Here is a 27796-nt window from a genome sequence, read left to right on the forward strand (position 1 = left end):
TTAAGTTTCCTCAATAATTGCAAATCACGTTTTTTTCTGAGTATCGATGATGGTATCATGTGGAACTACAGAGATACCTTCAGGGATCATGGTGGTGTGATACCACTTTTGACCCTTTGGGAAAAGGAGCCAGACCTCTGAGCTTTCAATGATTCAGGGCTACACATGACAGCTTTTCTGGTTTCTCCCTTATTGTCAAATGATACCCCTCCTCGCTCTCTGTCTCACTGTCTAAAGTACACCCCCAGACCCCCGTGCCATGACTCTTTCATTGCTTAAAATTGTTATGGCCTAGAAAATTAGTACAGAAAAATAGTAGAACCATTTCTATTAACTCTGAATGAATGGGCTCAGGATGGAAGTCTGAGTCATTTCCTACCAGCAAAGTAAAAGGGTTTTATCATATGGTTTTTTGGTATCAGTCCAGTCTTCCAAGAAAGATGTGTTTGTTTGTTTTCCTTTCCTCTAGGACTTTGATGTTCTCCCCGGTTCTCTCCTAAGCTCTGAAGATGAAATGTCAGAGCCTCAACCATCTCAAAAATCGTGCTTACTAGTTCCTATCACCACACTTTCACTTAAACTGACTTAAGTCAGTTTTTTGGTGGCAGGGTAAAAGTTACTAAATTATTTGAATTCACATTTAAATGACAGTGCTTAAGCGTACCACTGTTTCAGTATCTCTGAGTGCTGTTTTGAAATGAGCATAATTGAGCTTTGCTAACCCTAACTTTGGTTCTATTGCCTTGTTTGGCTCTCCGTATTCTGAAATGACTTTATTCATTATAGGCTACTGATAAAATCACTGTGTGTGTGTGTTTGTGTGTGTGTTTGTTATAACACAAGACTGCCTAACCAACATATAAAAAAGTGAGAGAGTCTAACCTTGATGAAATGAGTTAATTAATAAGTAGGCTCCTTAAGAATTTGTTGTTCCAAGAATTTTGCTAATTTAATCAACTTATTTAACATGTACATGGGAAACTCAGAAAAGATTGTATTAGTGCCAGTGAATAAAATCTATGTCTACTAAATGTATATTCTTTGGTTGTTATCTACCATGAGGATCTCTGGAATGGATATAGTGAGATGTATAAAATATGCAAATTTGTTGCAAAATTTTAAAAAGCTGAGTGTGGACTCTTAAATACAGAAGTAATGCTAAGAAATGAAGACAATACTGAAAGCACATTTACTGCACAAAAAGTAAGATCATGAATTCCACAAACATGAAATAAACGAATCATTCCAAAATTATGGCAATAAGGAACAAAATTCTGCACAGCATTGTAATTAGCTGACCTAATACTTGCACAGGAAAAAAAAAATTGGTCCCATTTTAGCCATAAGTATTTGCTGCCTTAGCAACTAAATCCATTCATTTAGGGATTCAAAGTTTAGCTCAAACTTTTGGAATGTGTAATGTGTGATACTGAAATAAAATATTAATGTTTCTTTTTCAGAAAACCTGAATAAAAGCAGCAAAAGCAGTATTAGGAGTGGAGAGTAGGGCTCCACCCAAAAGGGCCTTTATTAGATATTTGACTTGATTAATGTGGACAGGGAGATAATTAGGTAAACATTCATTACAGGACTTTATCAGCATTAAATCAGCATTGTAAAGTGAGCTACACAGAAAATTATCACTTATTGTTAGTCTAAAGGAAGAGCCCAATACATTGATTCTTAGATTTTTTTTTTCTAAATCTTTGAGCTATTGGGATGTCCTTTCAATAAACAGAGAACAGTTTATATTGAGGGAAATTGTAAACTAGGCTAGGCATGGATTGTTTTCAGGAATAGGGTATTTTAAAAAAGTTTAAAGTAGTTAAAACATTACCAGTTCACCACTAATGTAGCAAAACTGAGTTAATGAACGGATTTTTCCTCCGAGAGACCAAAGAACTGTGTGACAGAATTCTTTTTTTGTCTGAAAAGAGTTGAATTCAACAATTGTTTTGACATTACGCAGCCAAAGTTCAAGGTGGCCACCGCACTAAGATATTATGAAATATTAGGCCATAAACCTTGTGGAACTAGGAAAAACAACTATCACAGACTCCCTTTAGCCAACTTTAAACCATACAACATGAGATAATCTTATGGACAATTATGATCAAAAATTTCTGTTCATATTCGGTTCAACCGCCAGTTTTGGAAAGAGAGAAAAAAAAGGAATGAGAGTATGTCCATTTCTATAACATGAGAAACTTGAACTACATGGTGTGTGTAGTTGAACCACTTCAATTCTAATGAATCTATCCTCCTGTGCCTCTAGCAGTTTCAAGTCATAAGGGATGCTAGGAAATTAGCAACAGCTTGTTTTGAAGATTACTTAATGGTCAGAATTTATTATTTCTAAAAACCGCGACTTCTTTGGTATTTTTATATAATTTACAGGACTAATCCTCGATTTGCAGAATTTAATAAAGTAGGTTATGCTTTTGAACTGTATCTAGTGGACAAAGCCAAAGATTTTCTTTTGAAGTTCTTAAAGTGTTTTCCCACTATTCAGATTGATTTTTCTTTTTCTGTTCTGCAGTTTTCACTCTCCTTTCAGGAGAATCTGCTGTCAGGATAAAGCCAGATTCTTCCAGTGAATGCAAATCTAAAGAGCTTCCTTTCCTGGTTTTCTGTTGCCACGAAGAGGATCCGACAGAATTGTCACCTACATTTTAACCACACCCCTATAATAGGCATGTAACAAATAATTCTGAGAGTCATATTAATAGCAGGGAAACAAGATGTCTGCCAACATTCTCACAGGAAGCTAGTGGTGAAAGGCGGAATAAAAGCCAGGCTTTCAGGGCACTGGCTAGGCATTCTGTGTGGTCTCCCACACTGCTTCTCTTTTGAACTTCTCAATTCCAAAGCAAAAATACCATAGTTATAATACCACCAAGGACGTTGGCATTCTATACCAACAGACCGTCCCTCTGCTCCTTCCCTGACCCTATCTAAACAACCACTGTCTCAGGGGGCCTGCTGCTTCGTGAGGATGTCATAAAGTAGCACTGGTAATGATCCCACCCCCCCCACCCCCCTGCCAAGTGTTGTTACTGAGCCTGTGTTGTCTTAAATGATACGTACCGTGGCCATCATCCAGGAATTCTGTGATGGTGGCTGAGGTGCACTTGGACCAGGGCTTGGATGCATCGATGCTGGTTAGGATGGAAGACATTAAGCGCTTATCTTCGGTGGAACCAAAATTCTCTTCACAGAATTTGGAATCATCATGGGAGAGGCCAAGGAGATGTCCTAAAGCAGAGAAGAGAAGGAATGCAATCATGGGTGATTTTGCATTTCTACTTTTCCATGACAATTACATGAGCACTTGGTTTCCCACCTCGGGTCCCCCCTCCAAACTGTACACGAGTCCATTTTAACTGCCTTCTCATGCACAGATTGGACCCCCAGGGAAATTAAAGCTGTGTGTAGTCAGAGCAGTCACTTTGGGTGAACATTCAGGGGAAAACTGAGAAATTACACTAAGGAGTGGATGTTCCCATAATCCATCTGGATCACACATGCTCAATGACATGTAGAAACAGGCCTTATTTAGAATCCAGAATTTGCAAGGCAACTGTGGGATTATGTCATAGCCTCACTACATATTATTTTGATTACTTGTCTAATTTTCCGCCTTCTCTGATCAACCATGAGCCCCATGAGATCAGAGAGCATCTCTTCCATCCACTGTTGAAATCTCTGTGTTTAACTCAATGTTCTGCAAGTTGCAAACACTTAATAGATGGTTTTTGAATATCAGTGACTTCTATTTTCTTGGCCAAGTTAATAGGTAGCTAGCTATCCGAGAGATGACTAGGGGGGAAAAGAAAGAGAAATGAACTCGCCGATTCCAGGCAAAGGTAAGCTTGCTTTCACCCTTTCAATTCTTTCATTTGGAAATTTCTGCATGTTGATTAATCCCACAAATAAGTAACATATTTTGAAAACATACCCATTTACATTGAAGAAATGTCTAAAATCCTAAGAAGCCCATCATGGAGTGTTAGAGCTTGAAGAGAAAACAAATACTAGAAAGGTAAGTCATTGTCCAAAAGCACTCAGCGAGGCGGGTGTTTCTGCTTCGGCCCACCACACATGGTTTCTGTAATCCCACACTGCATTTCCAGTCTATCAAGCTAGGTATCCTAACCACATTCTTATTATCAAAATTGTTTTTTATCATATAAGATTAATTTTCATACAGTCTAAGGATAAAATGACATTCACCAGTAAATCTGAAATGCCAATTAAAAAAAATTCCAGGACAGTAGTTTGTAGAGACTCTAAAAAAGCAGACAAGTAGACCTTAGTTGCTTTTTTTCTTTTTTTTTTGGATAAAGCTTTATAGAATCATACACAAAGCATTAAAAAGGGTATATAAAATACTACAGAAAAGTGATTAATGCATTCTCTTTAGGCTCCTGTATGCCAAAAGCAGGGGCTTTTGGCCATTCTGCCAAAAAAGAAAGTTCAGCATGCAACAGTAAAACTCAACCGAGATGAAATCTTTCATGCCACATTCCAACTACTTTTGGCCAACTTGTTAAATCACCAACACCTCATAACAAAATTGTCCACTGAGCAGCTGCTTGCTGTTGTGGCTGAAATTAAGTGGCTAGGGCTCGGTGACCTTCCAAAGCTCCACATTTTTATGGTATTTATGCAGTTATTTACTTCAATAGCATTTGCCAGCCTAGCAAGTTTTCGATGGGGAACCCTCCTGCTCTCACATTTTATTTGCTCAGTAGCACAAATGTGCATCAGAGTTTGTGAAGTATGTCCCAAATCACATGCAAAAGACTGGCAGGACTTTGTCCAAGTTTTGGGTGGTATGTTGATTTTTTTCCTGCAACCCACAGCTCAGAAAAAAACAGAACCTTTCATCATGCCCTGTTCAAAATGGCTTAAAGTTACTTAGTACATCTAACACGTGTTGAGAAGGCATCCCGTGCTTCTTGAACTTTTCCACCGTTGAACCTTTATCAGCTAACACTGTGGGATTTGTGTGGAAATTTCGCACTTGGGCTTTTTTCCCTGGCATAGAAAAGAGAGAGGGAAAGTGGCCTAAGGCGACCTCTGCCACATAACATTTATTTGAATCCAGGTTTTATATTTTAGAAAAATGTGATTTTGCACTCTAGTTCATAAGATATTCATATTTATTTAATGAAGCAACAGTCTTTTCCTCCAAATGTATCTAAAAAATAGCACTTTCCAGATGAGTATTTTTAAGATTTATTTGAGAGAGAGCGAGAGATTGAGAGAGAGAGAGCATGAGCAGGGGGGAGGTACAGAGAGAGAGAGGGAGAGACAGACTCCCTATAGAGCAGGGAGCCTGACATAGGGCCGGAATCATGACCTGAGCTGAAGGCAGATGCTTAACCAACTGAACCACCAGGTGCTCCTAGATGAATTTTTATTATAGCATCCAAGTGATTTTCACTTCATTTGGAAGGTAAGTTTCAGATTTCTGATTTAAAATACAGGCCATGTAGCAAACATCAGATTCGCTTTGAGAAACCTGGCAGAGTACCTCAATTTTTTCTTTCATACAGAATGGCGAGGCATCTAATTTTGTATAGATTTCAATGATATAAGCAAAGCTGTTTATTTAAACATATTTTGGTATAGTTTTATGAATCTTTTGGCATGTGACTTGGCATAATATCGTGAATTTTATACTACCTAAATGTACTAATTTATCAATGTAACTTAATTGCTGCCAAAGATGCATGTAAGAAATTTTTATATGGCAACCGGAAAAGATTGCCATTCTGAGAATGAACAACTCTTAGTTCCACCTCAGCAAGAGCTAAAAGAAGATGTGAATTTTGTCAGATCTGCAAAAGTGAGTCAGGAATGGGCTGCTTAAGGGTCAACTGAGAGACAGACTCTTTGGAGGAATGTTTTGTTTTCCATGAAGAAAGTCTGTCAGCTGGCTGGGAGAGGCATGCTCTCTCAAGGACAACGGGAGTCATGGTCAACGCGAAGAACATTTAAGCACCCACGGAAACAGGCAGCTGGTTCCAGTAGCTGGAACCAGGGCACAGTGAGAGAAACCCATGTGACTTCCCTTCAGGAGCTGGACAGGAATAAAATGGAAGATCAATGTGAGGAATGTTTGGATGCTCTTCAGGAGAGACGTGACAGCCATACTAAGGGCTGGGGACAGCAAAAGAGGTGGTTATTTTCAAATGTGATCACCCAGTCAGGATGCTAAGACATCTAATGTCAGTCTGAAATGCCCATAACTTTGAGCCCTGAAATGGCAAGGGACATATAAAACCACAAGCTACTTTAAAAGGACACTCACATTAGAGAAAACACACCACGATCCTAAAAGCTCATGAACTGAAAAATCCAGGAAATTTAAAATATAATGTTGTCGCTGACAGTAATACAGTTCAAGTAGGTGTTGTGAAAGGCTTAATCAGAATGTATCATGATGTTACCGATCTCCTAGGACATCCGCCTTTTCCAGTGAGAGTTGGCTGATCAATCACCCACAGGGATGTTTAAAATTACAGGGGTGGGTGGGAGACTAAGCGTTTCTCCGCTAAGCAGGCTCTAGCGGGATTAGCACAAATGGGATTTACACAAATGCGTGCCGCAGATTAAGACAGTACATGAAGAATATAAGGAATTGTTGGAGACAATATTTACACCCCCTAAACTAACTTGTTTTATCGAGATATATTTCAGGATGAGTTTTTGGAAAAATACAGAGCAGAGTTAGTTGAGGGGTGAGGTCCTTGGAGGAGGCGGGGTGACAGAGTCAGGAAACGCACAGAGAAAGGCAATTCAGATATTTCTTTCTCGAATCCATGTAGAAAAGAAGAGTGAAGGGGAGTCAGAGCAGTTTTGAAGGTAAGAGTTTTGAAGGAGCTCAGCCAAGCTCAGATAGTAAAACCCCTCCTGAGAAGAGACAATGCAGATACTAGATTTTTTTTTAAATTTTATTATGTTCTGTTAGTCACCATACAGTACATCATTAGTTTTTGATGTGGTGATCCACGATCCATTGTTTTCGTATAACACCCAGTGCTCCGTGTAGTGCATGCCCTCCTTAATACCCATCACCGGGTGAACCAATCCCCTCTCCCCCCTCCCCTCCAAAACCCTGTTTGTTATAGTCTCTCATGGTTCATCTCTCCCTCCAATACTAGATTTAAGGCAACAATTTCCTGTCAGGGTTTCAAGTAGAGGCCCCAAGGTCTCGCTCTAAGGAACAATTAGTATTTGCATTTGGAAGAATTAGTATTTGTATTTGTACTCATATTTTTATTTGCAGGTATTAGTATTTTGTAATTAGTCACATGCAAAAGATTGAAGAGCAGTTTGCTTTAAGCAATCTTGCTCAGGATGCTATCTTAGTCAATCTTTAATTCTTGATTGATGTAATTGGAAACTTCTCACCTCAAATCCTGAGGCAATGAAGGAACAAAGGCACTCGAGTGGTGGGTGCACTTGTTAATGGCATTTGTGTTTACATACACAGTAAGAAAATAAAAGGTATTGCAGGAGTCAGGGAAACTCAGAGAATAATGAAACTGTGTAATCCAGTATTTTCCCATGTGATGCAGACCTCAGAACTCTATCTTGCTTTTTGAAATCATTATTAAAAATCAAGGTGTAAATTGCACTTTTGGAGAAAATACTGATCTATTCTTAACAGATATTAAATCATATCACAAATACAACAGCCTTGCTAATGAGTGCCCATCACACAAAATGACATCAGGAAGGAATTTCTCTGGATTACATTAAGGACATGAGTTTCACAGTAAATTATGTCAAAGCAAAATCTATAGGGTAAGAGTCTGAATTATATCGTTATCTCGGAATTAGCAAATAATTAGTCACCCGGTAATTTCTCTAGTATGATAATCGTCCTTTTAAAGGTCAATGGGTGACATTTCATTAAACACACTTCATCTCTGATATTCACAATATAGACTTAAAAAGTATCTTGCCTCCTTAAATTCACAAATGAATCACGTTAGAAAATCTGAGATCATGTATACCAGGTGAAGACACATTACTATAAAGGAAAATACTGGTCCAGCTCCTTATTCAGCTCAAGTATTACTATACCATGAGGGCTGACTTATCACATTAACCTCAGGAAGGAAATTTGCTTGTTTATCTAAACTTTGGTCTGAAAATTAAACAAAATTTCAAACTCTTGTCTCTTGACCCCAAACTGACCAATGAACAAACGGACACAGCACTACATCCTAAAAAAATAGTCACAAGAAGCTCTGTAATGTGTTTACTTAAGAAAGCACTGCTCAGATGAAGCATCTGTTTCTTAATGAAGTCATGTTTTTATTTTACCTAATTTTCCAGCTGGGATTATTGAGGTGTAAGAAGGTCTTGCCAGGGGTTGAAGAGGGAGCCAACAGCTCACATGGGATCAGAATCCAGAATCCTTGAAGAAGAGAACCAGAAGCTCCAAATATTGGATCATGCATATCTATTCAAACGCAAATCCTTATGTAGAAGTGATAAAATCCTTAAACTCCCATTTCAAAACATTAAACATAAATGGTAAGTAAATGTTGTATCAATTATATAAATTGGAAGGAAGAAAACTTAATTTTTCACCTTATAGCTAGCTGTGTCTATCTCCTTTTGAATCAAATTCAGGATTATCTCCTGGAAAATGAACACTAACAAACTATTATAGGGTAGCAGGAAGATCTTGGGCTTTAGAGCTAGGTGAATTGGGTTCAAATCTTACCCTAGCAGTATACTAGTTGTTGACCTCAGATAGGTTTAGAAACTTCTTACTAACACTTGTATCTCTGTGTGTCAGTTTTTTCCTCTCTTGGGTGTCTCATTGAGAGTACTGACCCCATAGCATTTTGTGAGGACTGAATGACATAAAAGATGCAAAGTGCTTAGAAAATGTGCTTGACAAATATCAAAAGGCCCAGGGATTGTGAGCTAACTTTATTGTTCTCACCGATATCCTGGCTTTGTTATACTTTTACTTACAGGTACTCTAATCTCAAGTAGCTTTGACAAATTTTGATATTACTAGACACTCTCGATTTGGGAAAGAAGGGTTAATTGACTGCTCATTAGAGGAAAAAATATCATGCATTACGTTTGTAATATATTTACTTTTAATGCAACCTTTAACTTGGATTTCCACACGTGTGGCAGACAATCTCTTGGCCTCCGCAAGAGGAATGGAAATTGGGATAGGATTTAAAAAATACAGAACTGACACTAAACACTACATTTCTCAGTGCTGCTGGACATATTAGTATAGACCCATTCCCACCTTTCATCTGGGGGCCAAGAAAGACACAGTGTAACATGGCTCCAGGCTAGACAGAAAAAAAAAAAAAAAAGGCTCAGCTCATGTTGATTAAAGCTTTAGGTTTGGGGGTAAATACCAAGTTTAATCCTAGTTTCCTTTCACTTCACATCTCACAGCCAGTCCTGACATCTGATTCTGGGCATTGGCTTCGGTCTACAGTGTTTCTAGGGCCTCTGCATCTTTTCAAGACCCAGCCTTGTTTAATCTAATCATCCATGGGAGTACAGTCACACGCGGATCAGCACAACCAGAGAACTCCTAACCACAGCAAAATATGGGCAGCCATGGGGTTGCCTCTCAGCCACATCCTTAGCCTCCGGCTGAATATTTGGCCTTGACTTTTTTTTATTTTTGAAGATTTTATGTATTTATTTTAGAAAACACGAGTGAGAGAGAGAGAGCGGGGGGGCAGTCAAGGGGGGAAGGGGCAGAGGGAGAGGGAGAAGCAGACTCCCCACTGAGCGGGGAGCCCGATGCAGGTCTTGATCCAATCCCAGGACCCCGAGATCATGACCAGAGCCAAAGTCAGATGCTTCGACTGAGCCACCCAAGCTCGACTTTCTAAGTTGCCTGACTTTAGCTTAGGAAGCACTTTGGAGTCTTTCATGGTGGAGAGAATCACTTAGCACATTTTATAATTAACTACTATAAAGCCAAGCTTCAGCAAGTTTGCAAATTATGGATTTCATTAGTCTAAATAAAATCAGATTGTTCCCCCTAGCATATTAGAAGCTGGCCCAACATCAATAAAATTATTATTTTGAAGAACCATGTGGGCAGCAGGTGAAATCTTTATTGTTACAAGCCAATAATAAAAGTTTGACAAGTTAAAAATATAAACTCAAAATGTAAACTTACATTCATCTGAAAACTTTCTACAGTTCACACTTGGATTGTAAAATGACCATAACCACATTTCTTAACTCCACTCAAGGCACAGGGATGGGGACTGTGTTCTTGATGGTTTAAAGCCACTTTTTAAAATGTCCTAATGGTTTAGTTAATGTTTACATATACATAAGAGCAAGGGGGAAGACAAATTATTACTGCCTATGTAGTCTATACTTATCAAAATCTTTTTTTCCAGAAGCCTGTATCGGCATCAGTTGATGATATACCTTCAGAGTCTAGCTCTTTTTATTTATTTATTTATTTATTTGTTTGTTTGTTTGTTTGTTTGTTATTTTTTAAGATCTTATTTATTTGACAGAGAGAGCACGAGAGAGAGCAAGAGCACAGGCAGGGGGAGCAGCCCGCAGAGGGAGAAGCAGGCTTCCGGCCGAGCAGGGAGCCCAATGCAGGGCTCGATCCCAGGACCCTGGGATCATGACTGAGCTGAAGGCAGACGCTCACGACTGAGCCACCCAGGCGCCCCATCTTTTTTTTTTTTTTTTAGAAACAATTAGCAGGAAAACAATTAATATGTGGTCTAGGAAAAGAGTCACTTTTCAGAATTGTTCCTTGAAACCATCCTGATTTTTACAGGATGGATAAAAAAGGTATAAGATAGGTACTTCAGACTTGCTGCTATTTATCTTACATGTTCATTTGCAAGTTAGGACATTTTTCAGATAGAGGGGGTAAAAGACCAAAGGGAAGTTTTGATTCAGATACAATGACTTTGTATTTTAAACCACTATGTGCCGAAAGAAGCAAAGTGGGGCATTGCATGAGAGACTTTAAGTCCTTTGATAAAAGCCTTATTCTTAATCAAATATATCCTCTTACTCCATATAGGAGAAATAAAGTAGAAAAATTACGGGAACAGCCTGGAAATTTTCTCCACTGTTTACATTTTGAGCACAGTCATATATTTGCGCTGTGTACACGAAGCAGATTGCACATTTGGCAATGGGCTCAAGCAGAGTCAACGCACTCGGGCAAGACTGAGGTCACTTTGTCACCGTCCGTGGCCTGTATATATAACCTCCCAATCTGGGAAGTGGTAAGTGCCTAATAAAAGGGAAGAGAGGAAATTACATAAGAATGGAGTGGAATTAGAATCCAGAGCATGGTTAGCTCAGACCCATGGTTTCATGCAACAATCTAAAAATAAAGCGCTGGAAACAGATCAGCCAGAAGCATTACCAAAGATCACAGTCGCTGCAGAGGCAGGACGGTAATCATAGACAGATGATTAGGAAATATTTTGCGAGGTTATCGTCTCTAATGTCTTTAAGGCTCGTACTTTATAACACATGCTCACAATATTTAGGCAAAAAGTGAAATTAAAGAATAATAAAGCAACTAGAAAATAAAGCAAATGAAAGCCAGATCCCCTTATGAAGGGGAAATTAAGTCCATATCCCGCACCCCCAGACCTTAAATTTCTCTGATTCGGCTATACGTAATGCAGAAAGACAAATTAAGTAGGCAGTGTTTGAATGAAGAACGGCTCATAAAGAATTCTAAAGAATTAAATAGAGCTGGCCCAACCAAGAAATTAAAGGGGACCCAGGGCAGAGTCATGGATCAAAGATTCAGGTTTGATTTTTCACATAGAAGCCTGCATTTCTCCTGCATCGTTCCCTTGTAAAACTCTGTCCAATCCTGCACTGTTAGGAAAAGGTCTTACTGTACATACACCGTTTTAATAAAACATTTGTTCTCATCAGCAACCGTCTTCCTACCTCTCAGACTGCTGGGTCGGCTGGTGTCAACCCCTGGTTTAGGAATTCAGGAGGGCCGGGAAAGGTGATGCTAGAAGGTTCTTCATTCCAGCCCAGCTGTCTTGAGAGTCAGTGCAGCAGCCCGAGAGAAGTTGCATTTACTGCCACAGTGGTATTCTTACAGAGAAACCTCCCCAATGCTAACAATGTGTGAGAGCGGATCACTGCAGGATTGAAGGAAAAGATAGCCCTTCCCTCAAGACCTCTGTAATCCCTTCCTGAGAGATCAGGATTTAGGGCTCGTCATCTTATGGATGGATGATGCCACAAATCAACTGTGTTGCTTACCCAGTCCGAAACGAACCAGCCTCTGCCTACCCAGGGATTCAGGACCTTTCTTTTGGAACGTCCATCACTCTGAATAATGGTGATTAATTACTGGTGTACTTTTGAAATCATCTCTGCTCAATTACAATCCTCTCAAGGATTTGGGCTAATTCTTCTTAGCTTCCACTGCACATTCTGAATGTTGCCTTGGGCAGCTCTTGTGTTTCTCCCACTGACTCGTGCACCGACATAGATGGGTAAGAAATACTAAGGATCTATATCTGGCTGTTTTATTATCAGTTTAATAGGTATGAATGAGAGATAACTGAAAACATATTCCCAGGCCAGAAGCTCAGGTGGCTTATTGTTTTAAAAAAGCTTTTAGGATATGCCAGGTCTTCTAGAGCAGCACACCAGAGAGTCACACCTCATTATTAGCCCACTTTATAGATGAGAGACTGAGACTGGATGTCTGAATCTCTTGCATGAGACCAAACAGAGACCATCGAGGCAGAGACGGGGCTCCATCTTGAGGCTAAAGAAGTCTAATTAATAACATGTAAATTGCCTTACACAATGACATCTTTGCTTTGAAGTTATTTTAACTTTCCAAAGAAAACATAGCAGCTAGAAATCTACCCCTTGTGAAATGTTCTCTGCCTACTACTACCAGGAATGTGAAAAAGAAGCTTTAATTTTTGTTTAAAAATTATGGTTTTAGGTTAAAAACTAAATCCGTTTAATAGAAATACAGCAAAAAAAGGTATCAGACCGTACTTTGCTCCCGAAAGGATGATGATAAAAGGTGACACATACATTTAAAATGAAATGAACTAGTTAACTAAAAAGCAAAAACAGAAGTGTATGTGGGTCTAAATAACAACCGGTATCTATAACCTACCCAATTTGGTCCCTCAAATAACTCCATGAAATCGGCACCATTATTCCTGTATTTCAGATATGAAAACAAGCTTTGAGAGTTTAAATAATAAGACCAGTAGAAAGTATTCTAGCAAGAATTGAGCCCAAATGTGTCTGATTCTAATGTCTAATCCTAAGTCCTAAAGTACTCATACACCGAGCCTGGGTCATCGCCTGGGAAACACATTTCCTAACTGGTGGGATATTTTTCAACAACGAACTCAGTCCTAAATTTCTAATTGTAAGATTCAGATGTGTTTCTTAGGACACACAAATCAGGGGACATTGGAAGACAAACCCTGTTGCCTGAGGGTCTTGGTTTCACTGTCTTGGCTATTAAAAAAGGAGACAGGACTGTTTACCATGAGCTATTGTTTACCTTTGACAGGAGCTCTGATCACTCACAATGGAATAAACCTGACAAATTTCTGTGCAAACTGATTAGCCCTGAATGAGTCAGTAGAGCCTCGAGTAACTTTTAAGAGGGACATCCCTGCATTCCATAATCAACTGTGACAAATTCCATCTAAGAGTCATGGCCGGATGCTTAAGAAGACAGGATCAGTAGCAAATTTCTTTTAAACTCTCAAATGACACTGTCAAAAAGGAAACATCTACTGTGTGCCTGGCTTTGCCTTCCTCCTCCCTAACTAGTTAACCCTAAAAGTGCAAATGTAAACAAATGTAATCCCCAACAGTCCATCTGAACCTGGAGAAATCTGGAATTAATTGCCAAGTATTTTGGTTCCTGTTGCAGCTGTTAGGAGTGTTTGATTTGGCGAGGGAAGGGAAAAGGCGCTGCATACCAATTTCGTGAGCCACAGTGAATGCTGCATGGAGGCCATCATCTTCAATCACGGCACAGCTGCGCTCCGGAGAACATATGGTCCCGACGTCTGCCATTCCCAGGGTGTCACATGAATGATGCCCACATAAATCCTGCCCGGGAGAAAGAAAGAAATCATTAAAATCAATTTACATCCAGAAGGAGCCACCTTGTAGAGCCACTTGCTCACTCCAAACGGCAAGAGTGGGCTATGTTTATGGTATCACCTGTTCAGCTCTGGAAATGGTCCAAAGATAAACTAACGGCATCGACTCTTCTATGCTTCTCTGGCTCCCAGAGGCACAGAAGGATGATGGGACTCAATTACATTTAAAAAAGATGTCCTAGGATTGCGGTTGGTCCCTTACAACAGCCGCTGCAGCTTTCCCAAAGCTCTGCTGCGTATCTGCAGGCACATTTGTCTGGGATCACTTTCACATAGAGTCCGGCTTACTAAAGCCCTAATATTCTGGCTTGAATTCATGTTAAATTTATCAGAAGCCTGGCCTAATAATTTATTTTCCATCACTGGGGCAAACTGCAACCACCTATTTGTGGCAAAATATCAGTGTATCAGTAATTCAAACGGGAAACTAAATTGTAATCCAAAAGTGTAATTCCTGGAAAGATCATCTCCCAATTTCCAAATGGAGCTGTAATTTCATAGGTTGTGTCTTCAAAAATGTATACGCTCTTACTCATAGCATTTCATGTAGATTGAAGATGTAGATTTCTCAATTTGATCAATCCACAGAAAATATATGGAGTATATTGTGTTTGTATAAGTGAGTGTGTGCATTTTTTTGGTGAGAAGTCGTAGAGCTCTTAAGAGATTCTCAAAGAAAAACATGATTACACCCCCTTAAAATGTTCATTAAAAATGATCAATTTGGATGAAAGAGACGTCACAAGATAATTTTAAGTTATGAAGCATAAAGAGAAAAAATAAACCAAAATTTTTGACATGATAGATTTGTAATGAACAGCTTTCCCTTATATGCTATTTGAGCATTAAGAGACATTAGAACTTCTTATGCTTGACTACTGTTTTCAATGAAAATTAATTAACATCATGTACATTTACATCCAAAAAAGCAAGACAATATCCTAGTAAGCCGTAAGTGAATAATCGTCGAAGGAAAGAATTTTTTAAAAAAACATCAATTATTATGAAAGATTACAGCTACCATCTTTGTATCCCCAACTACCACAATGTCTGGCTTATGCTACAAACTCAACGAACATTTGCTTAATGGAGGTGAATTGTGACATACAGTCAGATGCAATGTAGACCTTGCACACCTTAATACGCAGTATGCTAGCAAGATCTCAACAGATTCTCGGAAGTCAGTGCAAGATGTTATTAGTACATAACCAATGTCACCTACTCAATGTCAACATACTCTTCTAACTCTTCCCTATGTTGCTGCATACAAAGCTAACCAAGGTAAAGAATATCTAAAAGATATACCCTATGATCTCTCTAGTACATTTTCAGGTCCTTATTGTGTTCTATATATTATGAGATCCTAGCTGTGATGAATTACATTGCTGCCACCATGTTATTATAGCTTCAGACAGTGGAAATCTCGGCTGAGTAGCCTTGGTGAATCAAGTCACCAAACCAGCAATAGCTTCCCCAAGTTTCCTGTGTATCCTCATATGTCATCCGTGGGATCTCAAATTACAGCTGTTGAGAACAAATCAGTAGTTTTTAAAATTGAAATTGGAACACGCTTTCGCATAATAATCAGTCTTTGAGATAATAATATAGTACAATACGTTTTTAATCCAGTTTTTCTCCGATCATTTCAGTAACTTTAAGACGAAAGACTCAGTTGTCATTGCTAGACACCGTAGGTTATTTCTGCACACATTTTTTTAAACCGAGATTTATGTTTATCTTCACGATTTGGGGTTCGTTATCTTCAAATAATAAAATGCAAGAATTGTTTCCCCTTCTTATTCCATATGTCATTTATAAGCTCAGATGAAGAACCACAGTGAATGGAAATGGCCCTCCTGTTCTGAATAGAGTTTAAACTGGATTCTTAGTATCTCTCTGTTGCTGGTAGCAGTTGCTCATTAGAGGCTATCAACTGTCCTTGTTACCCTTGAATTACATTAAATGCATTTGGCCCTTTGCCATAGAAATGTGTGCATGTGACAAAATTGTGAACAGAAGCAGTTTTTTTTTTAACCACACTGAAAAAAACCCCTTGACGACATGGCCATATTCTATATATTTTTGTAACAATAATTATGTAAACTGGCAACCTCTCAATTTCATTCACAGAATTTCAAACCCTGACAGCCCTGTTATGGTTTCATTCCCAAGATTTACAATGAATGTCTGTATTTCTTTGCGATCCAAGGTTCATTTCAATGGATTAAAACTCAACCTGTGCATCGAATTATTAAGAATACAGCACATCACACTCATGTCTATTTACTGGTGGAGATTTATAACAACATTTACAGGTGCAAACCTTATTTAAAGTTTGTAGGATTTTTTTTTTTTAATTCAGAACAGGAGTAAGGAAACTAAAGTGGCAATAGCATCTATCTATCTATCATCTATCTATCTATCTATCTATCTATCTATCTATCTATCTATCGATCTATCATCCATCCATCCATCTTATGGATCTGGAGGCAGGTGAATACTGGGAAAATGTGAATCACATACACTGTCCACAGAAAAGCTAATTAAATTACAAGTGCTTACAGTTTTTCTGCTTGGTCAGTGTAGATAGAAGGTAAGTTACATCTTTGTTATGTTAAAGATGGTTCTTTTCATGCAAGATCAATATCTTCTCACTATGGTGTAGATAGCAATGCAAAGGAAGATTTAGTAAAATGGAAGGGTTGTAAAAGTATGTATGTAACTCAAAAACAGAGCTGAGATGGTCAGCAAGACCAATGAAGACTTGACGAGGAGGTCGTTGACATGGTGACCATTCACCAGGTGTAGCCATTTAGAGGACTATGAATATGTCAATATCTGTGATTCATCATGTAATTTAGAAGGCCTCGTAGCACCCAGATCTATTCTTTTGGGTGGAGTAGGGGGCAGGGATCCAGTGAAGTATGCTACCATGAGAAGCAGTTGCCCAGAAGACTGTGCAACTTAGCAAATCCCAGTGGTCAGTACTGGGTGGGGAAAGTGAACCAAGCACACATGAGAATGCACAGAGTAGAATGAGTAATAGAGGCTGTAGGATTTCTAGCCTTGACTGGTAGGCTGGTCTTTCAAGCAGCATAAACACACTGAGGGAAGGAGCCAAAAGAAACACAAGGGGAGAAGAGCAGATGTCATCACAACTGCAACAATAGAAGCCCAAATTAATCAAGAATACCTTGTACAATGGAATCTGAAGTTAAATAACAGCGACTTCTGTTTCCATAGATATTCCCATCTCGTAAGCATGGTAAAGCATGGAATTCAAGAGAAGGACACAGAAGAGGGTTTAACTAGTCTTAGATGTCTGTCTCTCTTCCCAACTCCTATGAAGAGGGATTAGTGATAGAAGAATTAATCTGGTGTGTTACATATTTAAGTTATATGTATTATACAAACATACAATGGCTCAGTCAGTTAAGTGTCTGCCTTCTGCTCAGGTCATGAGCCCCTCATCAGGCTCCCTGCTCAGTGGGGAATCTGCTTCACTCTCTGCCCCTCACTCTGCTCCTGTTCCCTCTCTCTCACTCTTTCTCTCAAATAAGTAAATAAAATATTTTAAAAAACTGGGATTGCATAAAAATATAAAAACAAAAAACACATACACTTACACACCATATTTTACATTTATCTTGTGCATCCAATTCTTGAGGTGTCATCTATCTTTCTGGCTACCTATACAGCAATCCCCGATCACAGAGGTCTTGATTTAGATCTCAAGAGAAACTATATTAATCGGGTCTATTAGTCTGATTATTATAATGACCCATATCATACAATCTCTATCCATGCTTCTGAATACAACCAGGTAATATCGAACATACAGAGCCCAGCTGGATTAGGGACCAAGGGATCCAGATTCACTTATTCCTAACACAGTTAATGTGTACCCACAATCTGCTGACACTGTGATAAATAAATATGATCTGATCTTGACCTTAAGAAACATCACGGTCTAGTGAGCAGAACAGATATGCCAAGAGGGAAGCAGATTATGACATGCTATTATGAACAGATTTTTGAGGGACTGCAGAAGAGGAACCGACAAGCTCTCCCTGAGTGAATCAATAAAATATCTCGAAGGAGGTAACTAGATATCGAGGGATGAATAGAAGTCTGACAGTTTTAGAGGAAGGGATCCTAACTAGGAAAGACTGATCAATACATCAGGGGATGGTAAAAGGTAGGTTCTATTTTGGGAGAATGACAGAAAGTTTGTCATGACTGGAGAATACAGGATTTGTTGGGTGGAAGGCAATCAGGGGAAGCTGGAAAGACAGTCTGGGCCCAGAGTTCCAAGATGGGACATTTTGTCTGTAAACATGAAGTAAGAAGGGCGAGAGGGAGGCAGCGAGTTAGGGATTGCTGAGTGGAGATGCCTGGAAGAATCATTTTGGAGAACAGGAATGGAAGCCGATTAGACACAGTGAATACAAAGTAGATCACTTTTTAATTCTAACGCCATTCGTAAGAGTCATTACGTAAGTTGTTTACACGCTTTGAGACAAAGTTCCCTCATCATTAACATAAGGAATTTGGATCAGTTGATCTCTACATCTTTCCAGTTCTACCTGTGTTGGTATTAAATGAAAACACTTCAATTTATAGTTGGAGAAATTAAAGCTCAGGGGTGGTAAATGTCCAAAGTTGCAAGCTTGAGACTGGGGAAGTCAAAATTCAGACCTATATCTAAACATCCCAATTCCTGAACCACCTTCACCAGGATACTGGTAAATCATCACACATGCTTTTCTTGACATTACTGTTATCTTTTACATTTATAATCTGTGCCTGGCCAAGTAAATTCCTTTACTGAGACAAATACTACGGCATGGTCTTTATCTCTATGGTGTGTTTGGTAAGACTCAATAATTTAGAAGCATACAAAACTCACAAAGTGTGCTGAGAAAGATATTCCAAAAAAGAAGAAAATGCAAGTGTTGGATAAGAAACCTGGACATCTTTTCCTGTACCTCTCTCTCTCTCCTGCCACATCTGATTCGCCACTGTAAGTCACTGATTCCATCTACCAAATGTCGCAGGTAACTGTTTACTCCTTCTCGTTTCCTTCCATTATTCCTTCCTGCTTGCACTGTCATCTGAGGCTTTTAAGTGGTCCCTTTGTCTCCTATAACTCCCCTGCCTGTATGCTGCAGTCAGTTGCGTTCTAGAGCCCCGATCTGATTAGCCTGCACCATGCATTCAACCTTGCACAATGCAAGCCAGGCTTCCTGTCAGCCTTCACTGCACAGTTATGACCCCTCTTGTGCACTCTTTCCTGCATATCTTATCAACCCTTTGGTGCCAAATCTTAGCCCAAACATTCCTTTTGCTGGAAATGCTTAATGAACTCACATCCACCTCATTTTAAAATTTCTTGATTTGGTCCCTGCTTCTCAATTTCTCATGCTAATGCTTTAATTTTGACCATCTCAAGTCTCTTCCTGGAGGTTACTCAAATAGCCTGCAAAGGCTCCCCCTGGGTTGAATTCAACGACTCATGTTGGAAGGCTCATTCTGGAACATACTTCTGGTCACTGCTGTTTTCTTTCCATAGATTCCCACTGGATTTAATTTACAATTTAAACTCTTAAGCAGGGTGCTTTGGACTGACTTGTGTCTCCCCCACCAAAACTTGATTCATATGCTGAAAACTTACCCTTAAGAAGCTAGTGAAGATTAAATGAGATCATTAAGGGTGGGGCCCTGATCCAATAGGATTAGTGTCCTTAAAAGAAGAGAACTCCTCTCTCTCCACACAATTTCTTCTATAATCTAGTTGCTATCATCTTCTCTAGACTGTACTTGTCACCCTTCTGTCCTCATATTGTCTAGCTAACACTCCTAACCCCCTACATTTCACATGTTGCCTCTGGGCCATTGCACAGGATAGCTGGGCATGTCTGCAAGCCTATGCCCTCCTTATGGGCCTGGCTAACTCCTAGACCTTCTTCCAAATTGAACCCAGACAGGTTAGTCAAGCTTCTAATGTCTTTCCATGATATCTAACGACCACATGTATCATAAAAATCATCATGCTATATAACAATTATCCATTTCCTTGCCTGTTTCCTGGAACAGATTCTTATGAAAGGGGTCACATTTCAAATTTCTGAATCCCTCTCTGTTTATTATTCTGTCTGAATAAATTAGATATAATATTTTGTTTAGAGAGCACTAGACAAGACTACATTCTCTCTCTGCCATTTGGCAGTCATTACTCTTAGAAGACTATCTCTTTTCATGAATGTCCTTATCTGTCCAATTATGATGATAGTATGGGTGCAGATAATAGACTGGATTAATTGTAAAGTGGTTTATGATTATGGATAGCACCTAAGAAATGCTCAATAAAAGCTGGCTGAATCCAAATAAAAGCTATCCATCCTTTGAGTGCCAATTCAATTGTACATCTGTAGTGAAGCCTATATAAAGATCCATTGGTAGAATTGATTACTCCTCCCCTCTCTTTTCACAGACTTTGTTTACAACTTAGTCACAACATTTACCCCAGTTTTCCAAACATTAGAGAGACTCGTGCGCGCATCTGCTTCCTTTCCCCTAGTGACGAGCCCCGGTGCAGGGAACAGGTATATTCTGTCTTGCTGCCTTCAGCGGCATAAACGAGTGCCTCACACATAGGGGGCAGTCCTAGCTATGCACCAAAAGTGTGTGTGAGAGAGAGAGAGAGAGAGAGAGAGACGATCATGACGTACATCCTCCTGTGTGTTGTGGTATATTGTCTGTAACGGACATTAGATTTTTCAGAATATTCTTCACTTTTTATTTATTTATTTATTTATTTATTTATTTATTTATTTATCCATTGAGGTATAATTGACTTATTATATGGGTTTTAGGTACAACATGATGATTTGATATATGTCTATGTGGTGAAATGATCACCACGATAAGTCTCTTTAATATCCATCACTATGCATAGTTACAATTTTTTTTTTGTGATGAGAACCTTTAAGATCTATTCTCTTAGCAGCTTGCAATTCACATGTGTTTTTAAAATGTCAACTAGAGCTGTTTAATCTGCTCCCAGTCTTCCCATTTCTGAGTTATTTAGATTTTTATTGATTGGGATCGATCTATAGGCTAGGAATACTGGCTAAGAGTTCACTTCAGACTTTAAATGGGATTTGAACTCAAATATGCAATTGGATTAGTCGATCTAGTCAGCAAGCAAATAAGCGGTACATCCTTCTTCTTCCTCCTAGCTTCTGGTCTCCCCCTTCAGGGCTCTCTATTGTCACAACCTAACAAAGCGCTGGCGGGTAGAGGAGAAATGCTCTCTGTGGGGCCCAGAACATAAAGAGAGGCAGACCATAAAGAGAGGTGTTAGAGACAATTGCCTTTTAACTGGCACAGTCATAGTTAACGAAAGTGAGTAGACCTTGTATTTTGCATAGTCTGTAGCTGGTTCATTTTCAGTCCAATGCTTTTGATTCATGTGAGGTTTGGGATGAGGGGACGTTAAACAATCTCCGATTTTATCATCCGCCAGGTAGGGCTTTTGTTTCTAAAGAAGAATGCGTGATCTCCAAAGTGGGTTTAAGAGTATGTCTTTGAAGAACCTATTTTAAAATAAAAGAGGAAGCCAGGGACAAGGAAAGGATTCTGGAAAGCAAAATTAAATCCCGAGGAGATCAGATTTCTACTGTTTGATGGCAGAAGTGGTGTGAATTCCAGCATGAGTGCTATTTCAGAATGAAAACGGCTCCTATTCCAGAAAATTGGCTGGTGCTAAGTTTCTCTAATTAGAGTGCTGGGGTTCGGTGAAGTGTGTTAGTTTGATAAAAGAATTACTAGCACTATTCTGCTGACTCCCAGACACAACGTTCAAGGTGGCCTGGGCTAGTAAACAGGGGTGGAAAACATATCCTCACACGTTTGCTTCATGCCCAAAAAACAAGCAATTTAAGAGAAGACATCTGGACACAAAATTTGAACAGTGCTCAGAGCCCATCAAAACATGGATTTGATGGCTTGGCGTCTGGCTGCTAAGCAACGTACTTCTTACATTCAAAACAGAGTTGTAAAAGTAGGATCCTGGTGCCAACTCAGGGTATTTCTCATTGAAGAAAAAAATAGTCATGAACATTTTTTTTAGGTCTTAAGATATCTGATTTCTATGGTAGAAGAGCTCAGATTATTTCTGCTCTAGTCCTCTCATTTTCCACAGTCTGAAGTATTAGATGGAGCTTAACTTTACATTTTGAAGTACTCTTAATGAGTGCTGCGAAAGGGTCTTGTAATATTTTTCTCAGCCCCCCTAATTAACAGCATTCTTTTAAATTAAGTATATATGTTCACCATACACATGCTTTTTCAAATATTTGGTTCCCTTCAAGTTAGATTTATATACCAGAGGGCCAACCACAAGCTAAACGAGATTTGCTTTACCAAAAGTATCCTTCTGCTTGGCAGGGAGGCCAGGGAAGGCCCATGTAAAATATTTTCCATGTGCAGCCTAGTTTGGAAAATGTATGTTATTATAATACTCATTAACATTAAGATAGACCGTTGATTTCTTTCTCCCTTGCTTTTATCTACTTAAAATGTACTGATATGTTTCAAAACTTGGAAAATAAGAATTGCTAACTATCCAAATAAAACACAAATCCAGAAAAAGCAGCAGACAGATCATTCAGAACCACCGACTAGTTTTCCTTTTTTTCTGGGAAGAAGGAAAATGATGGGGCAGGAGGTAGGCAGGAATGGGGTCTTCTATGAATTTTTATTTGTCTTAAGAGTTGCAGAATGTGCATTTGTATTCAAAAATGAAACTGAACTATTAAAATGACCTACTCTTTGGAGTAGTGTGCTTACAAAAGTATTTTTTCCTCTGTCTTTAGAGAACTTTCTTCCACAAACTCTCTGAAGCCTTCTTCTTGGCAGCTTCTTGTGATGCAGCAAAGCAAGAAATCCAGACGTGGAAAACTGCTTACCAAAAAAAAAAAAAAAAAAGAAAGAAAGAAAAGAAAAAGACTTGGAAACCAAAGAAGAAAGGGCTAGTTTTACAGGAGAACTCCACTTCATATGAAAGGCTAAAAAACAAATGTTCGTCCGTGTCAAAGATTTATGTAGCGCAGAGAAATTAAAGGATGGTTTTTAGATCACTTAATGAGAAGGCAGATTTTCCATCGTGCCTAGCATCGTGGGCTGGCAGCTTCTTCCTAAACTGTTGCCCTCTGGCACCCTTGTTTACATGTGGTTTACATTTATGTAACCACCCCATGGACCACAAGTGTTTCTCCATTCCAAATTTATCGACACTTTTCCTTCATACCAGCAGTGCCTCAGTAAAAACAGAGAATTAGGTAGTGGGGCTGTGTGATTCTGAAGCTTTCTACAAGCCATCAGTGCATTTCCTATCCTAGCTCTGGGTGCCCCATTTCATACCACGCTTTTGCATGACACTTCAAAATTTCAGAATCCTTCAGCTACCCTGGGTGGATCCCAAACACTACAAATAATAATAATAATAATAATAATAATAATAAAATAAAGAATGAGCTTTAAAAGGCAGCTCTTACCAGGTTTCCAAGAGGCATGACTTAAAGCTGCCAATCAGAGGAGAGTCATGAAGTAGGCTCAGAGCTCTGAGCAAGCCAAGGCTCCAAACCAGCCCAGACTCTGTGTCTGAAAGTCACACTTAGCGCGGTGATGGAATGATTGAGCAAATAGATACTGTGTTCCTCCCAGAACCTCTGGGCCTATAAAGATCAGTTTCTTCCCCGTCCTGTAACCATCTTCCTTAAAAGAGGGAAATCCTGGGCAAACATTCCTTCCTCATGTCTTGACTCTTTGCCCAGATCTTTGCACACTGGGGCTTCAGAAACATATTCCTCCAAACCCCAAACATGCAAGCTGGATGTGACCCTTCCCTGGCAGCTCTGGAGGGACCGGCAGTGCTTGTGGTGCATTATTGGGCTACGCAGAGGAGTTGCTAAGGAACCTGACAGGATTACTTTCCATATCCTCCCTGCCTCCCTGCCCTCCTGAATTCCTTCCTTCCCGGAAACTGAAATTCCACCAGGTGGACATGTAAGAACTCCATTAAAAAGCCAGATTGGGAAAAAGAGTCCTTCCTTTGGAAAGTCTTTCCTCAACTTAGGTCACAGAAGTGATTCAAGGAAGAAGGTATGGACCTTTAACAAAGGAAAGGTGTGGATCAAAGTGACTACAATGGATGAACCAACAAAACCCTTCCCATTAGGTTGGACAAAGTTGTATATTGAGGTTCACTGGCAAGTAGAGGAACTCCCCCACCAAAACAAGAAAGAAAGGAAGGGGGAGGGGGAGGGGAGAGAGAGAGAGAGAGAGAGAGAGAGAGAGAGAGAGAGAGAGATCTCCCATTCCAAAGACAAACTTGCTTTCCCCCTCTTCCCATTTAGCTATGTACATTTTCCCAAACATTCCAGTCCCTTCTTATCCATTTACGCATCTAGGACACCATGTCTCAGACTAGAAACAGCCTGCCTGATTGATGGATTGTCAGTGCAGTGCTAATCATTGAAGGCAGGAATTGCTGCTGGGAGACCCTGACTACCGAGCAGGGCTGAAGGCTGGCTGGGTTTCCTGCAAGGAGAAGTGAAGCACCTCCTTAGAGGCAGGAGGTCTGTGGGAGAAGCGAGGCCGTGAGCAAGACTGGACGTCCACCTACCTCCTTGCACCAGCTCCTGGACCACCCACGCAGGTTGGACTTACCTCTCTCGTAAACAGGATGGCCGCGTCATAGTGCTCCTCGTGGTCATCCCCCAGCTGGTTGTGCTGGTGCTGCCACTTGCAAAAGTTCTTGAGCGTGGTGGCCGCGTTCTTGCTCACCTCCAGGCTCTTGTCTTTGTCACCCAGCACCACCACCTTCACCACGGCCAGGCGGATGTGGTTCTCGATGCTGGCGTGGCTGTACAGCCTGTTGGCGATGGAGGCCAGGGTCAGCAGGTAATGCTGCAGGCCCCGACCATACATGCGCGCCATGGACGCGTCAGCCACCAGGAGAAGCTCCACCTGGCGGGCCCGGGAGATGGAGCGGCGCCGCCGCCGCCACCACGTCTGGGGTCCCTGGCCTCCGTCGGAGGAGGGAGCCGACTGGTCCAGGAACTGCGGGGCCAGCGCCCAGCGTCCGTCTGGGCTGCTGTGCGCCGGGGGGCGCTCGCGAGGCCCCGGCGGGGACGCGGGAGTCTCGCAGCTAGTGCGCGGTGGCAAGGCCTCAAAGCTGAAGCCCTCGCGGGTATAGACGTGCAGGATCCGCGAGGACCCATCCCCGTACACTCGCCCGGCCTCGGCCGAGGGCCCGCGCAACAGCGGCTTCAGGGTGTAGCGCGCGTGCTTAACCGCGAAGAAGCCGTCGAGACCACCGCAGAGGTCAAAGACCGCCAGGGAGCGGGGGCTGCCGTCCACCGTACCGCGGTAGAAGCAGTGGTCCCCGTGGCGCCGGGTCTCCCTCGGCCCGCTTCCTGAAGGCACAAAGCCAGCGGCGCCCACCGAACCATCCCGCTCCAGGTCCAGCAGGAACCTCCGGCCGCCCGCGTAGACGAGGTAGCCCACCTTGCCGCCGCCGGAGTAGATCTGGTCGATGTTCTGCACCAGCCCGCTGCTCCTGCGCTGCGGCGCCAGGGGGTGCGGGTGACCCGGAGGCTCGGCCCGCTCCTGCGCCTCCTCCCCCTGCCGCTGGCGGGGCTGGGCGGCAGCTGCAGCAGCCCAAGGCTGCCCGGCTTTATCCTGGGCAGGTGCCGCGTCGCGGCCGACCGCGACCTGGGGCAGGCGGAGCGCGCACAGCAGCAGGGACGCCCACCCGAGCAGCATAGTGCGCTGCCCGCAGGGAGGGGCTGCGCGACGGGGACTTTATGGGTATTTGTTATTCGCTATGGAAGTTACCAGGGCGGGAGGTGGGGGCACACACACACTTGCTTGCAAGGTTGAGTCAAGTGTCGGAAGGAGGGGGACCCGGCGGCAGCGCCAGCCTGTCCCAGCCTCAGTGCCAGCGTGCGAACTTTTCTTTGTTGGTTTGGAAAATGTTTGGATTTGTGCTCCGGAAAAAAGGGAAAAAATTAAGAGAAAAGCCGGGTTGTGGAGGTTCCGCAAATACGAGGAAAGGGGGAAAACAACAACAACAACAACAACCTAAATCCAACCCCAAGTGCAGCCACTATCGCGGCACGAAGAAAAGTAAGGATGGTGCCGCGCACCAGGCGGGCAACTGGTGCGCGCTGCCTCCCGCCCCTTGCTGTTCTGGACCCGCCGGCGGCGGGGGTTCCAAGCTCCGGAGCCCACTTCCTTTCTTATTTTGTGGGTTTCCTTGACTCTACTGGAACCAGGAGGACGGGAAGAAAGAGAGAAAAAAAGCCATAAAAATTAAAACAAAAAATGCAAGGGGCGGCCTGCGGGGAGCCAGTGAAGCGGCGCGTCCGTGCTCCTTCGGATGCAGTGTCTTCCTGACCGCGGTCATCCCCAGTCGGCCGCTGCGAGCGCCGAGAGCAGCGCGAGCGCTGTGAAGATGCGAGGAGGTGGAACAATGAATTTATAGCGGCATGCCATCCTGCAATGGCAATTTCAACAATTCGTCACTGCAAGCTGCCTCTTAAAGGGAGAGCTTCCCCCACTCCTCCCACCCTTCCCGGTCCGCGCCTAATCAGATGGGGGAGGGCGGGCGAGGGGGGTGATCTAGGAAAGGGAGACCGAGAAGGACCCGGCGAGGTGGAAGGAGGGACGAGGGAGGGAGCGAGGGCGAGGGGAAAAAAAAAAAAAAAAGTATTGGGGTAAGAAAAACAGATTAACTTGGCCTCATTTAAAGCCACAGTGGCTCCGGGTTTGTCTGATATTTCACAACCAATCGGGGTTGGTTAACCCCGGCTTACCTCATCTCTTGCAAGGGGTGTTTTGGTGTGTTTTTAAAGTTACTGAGACATTTCAAGTCTCTCCCTGCCTCCTTCTCTCCTGCTTTTCTTTCCCCTCGGTAGGAAGTTCCTGCCGCAAGTTTTTCCTCTTCGCACGCCCCTGCGCTCGGGTCTCGAAGACCTTGCAACTCCATCTACCAGCCGAGGGCTTTGAGCTTCCCGTGCGCCCCCTCGCCCCGCGCTCTTCTCGCCTCCTTCCAGCCGCCCGGGTACCGGGTTTCCTCCCTCCTCATTTCCCGGCCTCTGCGCGCTGGGACGCTCGTCGGGTTCGGGCCCCGGGTGACTAACTTCTCCCAGCCACCAGCAGAGGGGCCGGGCAGCCGGGGAGCCGCAGGCGCTTCCTGGCGCGCCCCTGCGCCCTGAGTGCTTCGGTGCCCCGGGCAGGGCCGCCAGCCGCCTGGGAACTCCGCTCCTTTGTGTGCGAGCCCAGGGCTCTCCCTTTCTCCGCGCGCCTTTCATCGGTGCCCGCAATCTGTCCCTTAATCCCGGGTGATTGGAACTTCCTTCGCTTTACTTTAAGAAGGCAGGGCGAGAAAGTGTTAACTGTGGCAGAAAATTGAGCTTTTTTTTTCCCTAAGATTTGCAAAATTTGTGCCTACACTTTCTGTTCTTCCTCCTGCTTAAAGGAGAATTAGATACCCGAAAACAACCACTCATCGCTCCAGACCTTGATTTACTATCATTCTC

General features: G+C 41.8%; 1 protein-coding gene across 5 annotated transcripts in view; it reads right to left on the reverse strand.

The window, feature by feature from the left end:
- ADAMTS5 (ADAM metallopeptidase with thrombospondin type 1 motif 5) overlaps positions 1-27269 on the reverse strand; it is a 54338-nt gene extending 27069 nt beyond the window's left edge. For 2 of the 5 annotated variants that reach the window (XM_027584304.2, XM_027584303.2), the window contains exons 1-3: positions 24921-26764; positions 14001-14133; positions 3088-3255 (exon numbers count right to left, since the gene is read on the reverse strand). In XM_027584304.2, coding sequence (XP_027440105.1) covers positions 3088-3255; positions 14001-14133; positions 24921-26018 — 1399 coding nt within the window. In that variant the 5' untranslated portion in view covers positions 26019-26764. Of the gene's footprint in view, positions 1-3087; positions 3256-14000; positions 14134-24920; positions 26765-27070 lie in introns of those variants that run through there. The other 3 variants (XM_027584305.2, XM_027584306.2, XM_027584302.2) reach the window with 2 other exon arrangements.
- Positions 27270-27796: the final 527 nt, after the last annotated feature.

This window comes from Zalophus californianus, chromosome 1 (assembly GCF_009762305.2).
Source record: "Zalophus californianus isolate mZalCal1 chromosome 1, mZalCal1.pri.v2, whole genome shotgun sequence".
Lineage (NCBI taxonomy): Eukaryota > Metazoa > Chordata > Mammalia > Carnivora > Otariidae > Zalophus > Zalophus californianus.